Source organism: Etheostoma spectabile, chromosome 18 (genome assembly GCF_008692095.1).
Source record: "Etheostoma spectabile isolate EspeVRDwgs_2016 chromosome 18, UIUC_Espe_1.0, whole genome shotgun sequence".
Taxonomy (NCBI): Eukaryota; Metazoa; Chordata; class Actinopteri; order Perciformes; family Percidae; genus Etheostoma; species Etheostoma spectabile.
Window position 1 is genome coordinate 26,367,387 of NC_045750.1, and position 3,790 is coordinate 26,371,176.

Below are 3,790 nucleotides of genomic sequence, written 5' to 3' on the forward strand. Positions count from 1 at the left end.
AATTCAGTGTATTCTCAACCCTTTGTTGAACTGAGAGCGCCATCTAGTGGCTCAGAAAATAAAGACACTGGTTCACCAAGCTTCATTTGACCATTACTAGCGGACAATCGCTGGTGTTACTTTCTCAGGGCCATTTGTCCGCCAAATAGCTGAAAATGCCAGGCACTCTCCTGAAAACCCCCAGCCAGGAGGGCTGGAGCGCTTTTGAGGAACAGCGTGTTTCTCCAGCCGAGAATAGAATTTCAGTTGACCAAGATTTTCTTTGGTGGAATTCAAAAACTGTCTGTATCTTCATATTTGGTATATAAACATGACGGGGGTACAAATCTTCTCATCTTACTCTTGGCAAGAAAGCAAATAAGCTTATTTCCCAAAGTGTTGAACTACCCCTTAAAATGACACAGTGGCAAACTTTACATCATTTTTCCAAACCTGTCACCTCTGTCTGATTGTGTGGGAATGATGTTAACTGTCTAACTTTTATGTTTTGTGTTGTCTTAAAATAACTTGATTTTAATATTATTTCTAAGCTAAGCAGGTAAACAAATGCCGTGATGCAAAGCTGTGTATTTATTCAGGACCAGGTGGCTGCTATGAAACATGTCCCGTTCACAAACATGCCCTCTCAATAAATACCATAAAAGGTGTGTATTTTCTTCATTCTACGTATGGTGCCTGTGCCGTCATCTAGCTTGACCCAGATCACCAGCCTGTCCAAGGGACTTCCAGTCATCTTGTAGAAGAACTGCAGACACTGAAGCTTCCTCTTGGGGTAGAGGGTTCTGGATTCCAGCAGTGCAGACTCCTGGGGCTTCCCAGTCATGGTGCTGAAGTGCATAAAGTACCCAGCGTCTAGGGAGTGAAGATACGACAAGCTCTTCCAGCACACAACTTCATTTATGCTCTTTTGTTCATGCTGTCACTCTGAACTGAGAATAATCAGTATTCAGGGTTTTATAAGAGACATTATTCAACTCTGACCTCTGCATTTTCCCAGCAGTGTGTGATCCTCTGCACCTACACTGCTCTTGGTATGAACCCAGTCAGCATCATCAGAGGAGGCCTGGATCATCCCGCAGACGCTGGCGTACTCAAAGGCACACTGGTCCAGCAGGGTGAGAGGACCAGCTGGGGGAGAGAAAGGGGTGAGAACATGGAGAGACATGTTTCAAATGTTTTTATTGAAAGCATTTGTGCACAAGTCTTGACATGTATATGCAATATGTAACTGCTTTGCTTTTAACAATTATTTAACAAGTAAAGTATAGAGCAAATAAGAAAGGAGAAGAGAAAAGGAGAAGAGAAATTGAATTGGAGTCATTTCAAAGTGTTGGCCCATTGGCCAACGCTATCACTGGCTTCACTTTTCTTCACTTGTTTTTACAGTGTATGGTACCCGCTGAATCCCACTCCCTAAAAACACTGAAGAGAAAAACAGATCAACATAGAAATGAACTCCTGCAACATATACAGTACGTACAGCAGTTGTACATCCGGTTGAGCCTGAGGACGTCCATCTTGCTGAAGTCGAGGTACTGGCCAATGATATTGTAGAACTCTGGGATTTTGGTGGTGATAGTGGGGATGGATTCGTTCTTATTGAAGGAGAACGGCCTGTAATGCATGACGGACTCGTAGTCATACGCTGTGTTTTGATCGGTGATGTAGTCATCGTTGTATTTGTTGAAGTTGTGTTCCAGTCCTGCGGGAAGTTTAAAGTTGATTTAGTCATTGCTACCTACACACAATGCCATAATAAGGCTCAGAGACAAACTGTAGGTTCATAAAATTCAATTTCATAGCATTACTTTTAATAATAAAATACTTATTTTCTACAGAACACGAATGACAAAAGAAGAAAATAACTCTTTGAGTATGAAGTGACTAGACATACCCGGGGTAACCTGATCCAGCCAGATGTCGACGTAGTCATCCCTGTCTGTGCGGGACTGCTCATGGTAAAATCCCAGAGCGTGGAGCAGCTCGTGTTCGATTACCGCCTTGTGGTCGCAACCTGGCCCCAGGGACAGAATCTGGCCGTTTTGCTGGTCACCAACGCTGGAGAAACACCTATGACAGTAGTAGGAGTCGATTAAAGTTAGCAAGAACTTAAAACCCATGATTAAAGCTGATTCCAAGGATTACATTTTATATATATAGCGCCAAATCACAACAACAGTTATCTCAGCGCTTTTCATAAAAGAGCAGGTCTACCCATACTCTGTGATGTTATTTACAGAAACCCAACAATTCCACAATGATAAGATAAGATTAATGCTATGGGTCGGCTGTTTCGAGGCGGCTTTTCGTGGCTCTGGGGATCTAGGTCAAGGGGCGTGGCCCTTCCACACAGCTACACAGCTGCAGCTCACTCCACTACTCACCTCTGCAGTATATCTACCTGTTCACCTCCGCGCCACATCGTTAAACTACTCATGGGATCCCGCTCTGAATCTGCTCCCCATAATCCAGTTCAAGTTTCAAAAGAAAAGAAAAAAAGTGAATGAACGACCAACCTGGCTAGGACATCTTTGAATTTACCAGCCAATCAGATTTTCCACCAGCCAAATGTTTTACTAACAAATTTGAATAACTTCATAACTTAAGTTAATCGATACCGTATGCTAGACTAGACATCACGACATGGTGTTCATGGGAAATGTAGGATTAGTACTACGAGCAGTGTTGCCAGACAAAGATTACGTTTCCAAGCCAAACGCAAAAAACAAACAAATTTCCTGGCAAAAAAAAAATGTACAAAGTTTCTGCACCGCGCCGATTTAAACAGAGGCAGAGTCGTTTCTGCTTTCATCACCAGCAAAATTGGCTAGTAACTTTACAATGTTACCTGCAAAAGTTCATTTTTACAGGCATTTGGCGGTGTTGATATAAAGCCTCGTCAGTAGCAGTGTACTAGAACATAAAAAATATATAGACTGTATAACAATGTATGTTTGCTGTAACTTGTTGCATCCCGTACATAGACAAGGAACAATGGGAAACATACAACATGAAATCAGCGTCAGCGTGTGTGTGTGTGTGTGTGTGTGTGTGTGTGTCTGTGTGAAATGGTGTACAACGAGCTTAGTGGCAACAGAAAGAAACAAGTTTGCTTGTTTTACATATCTTTGCAATTCAAATCAATTGCCAACTGTCTACCTGGACTTTGTTTTTTTATGTTAACGCTGCATTCTCAGCAGGAAGTTGGACTCGTTCCAGGTGAGGGTCGGCCTCCGCCAGGGCTGCGCTTTGTCACCAGTCCTGTTTGGAGTATTTAGTGGCAGGATATCGAGACGTAGTTGGGGTAGTCTGGAATATTTTGTGAAAGCACCAATAGTCAACCCTACAATATTGCCACAATATCTACATTGATGTATTTTTGGTCAGTCGGGGTGGGCTTAGGATCTCATCGCTGCTCTTTGCAGATGATGCAGATAGTCCTGATGACATCATCGGCCTGTGACCTTCAGCACTCACTGGATCGGTTCTCAGCCGAGTGTGAAGCGGCTGGATGAGGATTAGCACCTCTAAATCTGAGGCCATGGTTCTCAGCAGGAAACCGATGGAGTGCTTTCTCCAGGTAGGGAGTGAGTCCTTACCTCAAGTGAAGGAGGTTAAATACCTTGGGGTAATGTTCGCGAGTGAGGGGACCATGGAGCAAGAGATTGGTCGGAGAATTGGAGCAGCGGGGGGGTATTACATTTAATTTATCGCACCGTTGGGACGAAAAGGGAGCTGAGCCAGAAGGCAAAGATCTCAATCTACCGGTCAGTTCTGGTTCCTACCCTCA

General features: G+C 43.5%; 1 protein-coding gene across 1 annotated transcript in view; it reads right to left on the minus strand.

Annotated features, from left to right (window-relative positions):
* mep1a.1 (meprin A, alpha (PABA peptide hydrolase), tandem duplicate 1) overlaps positions 1-3,790 on the minus strand; it is a 9,772-nt gene that overhangs the window by 2,896 nt on the left and 3,086 nt on the right. Inside the window, exons 7-10 of the mRNA XM_032543384.1 lie at positions 1,895-2,070; positions 1,481-1,702; positions 982-1,128; positions 637-852 (exon numbers count right to left, since the gene is read on the minus strand). Of these exons, the coding sequence (XP_032399275.1) occupies positions 637-852; positions 982-1,128; positions 1,481-1,702; positions 1,895-2,070 (761 nt within the window). The remainder of the gene's footprint in view (positions 1-636; positions 853-981; positions 1,129-1,480; positions 1,703-1,894; positions 2,071-3,790) is intronic.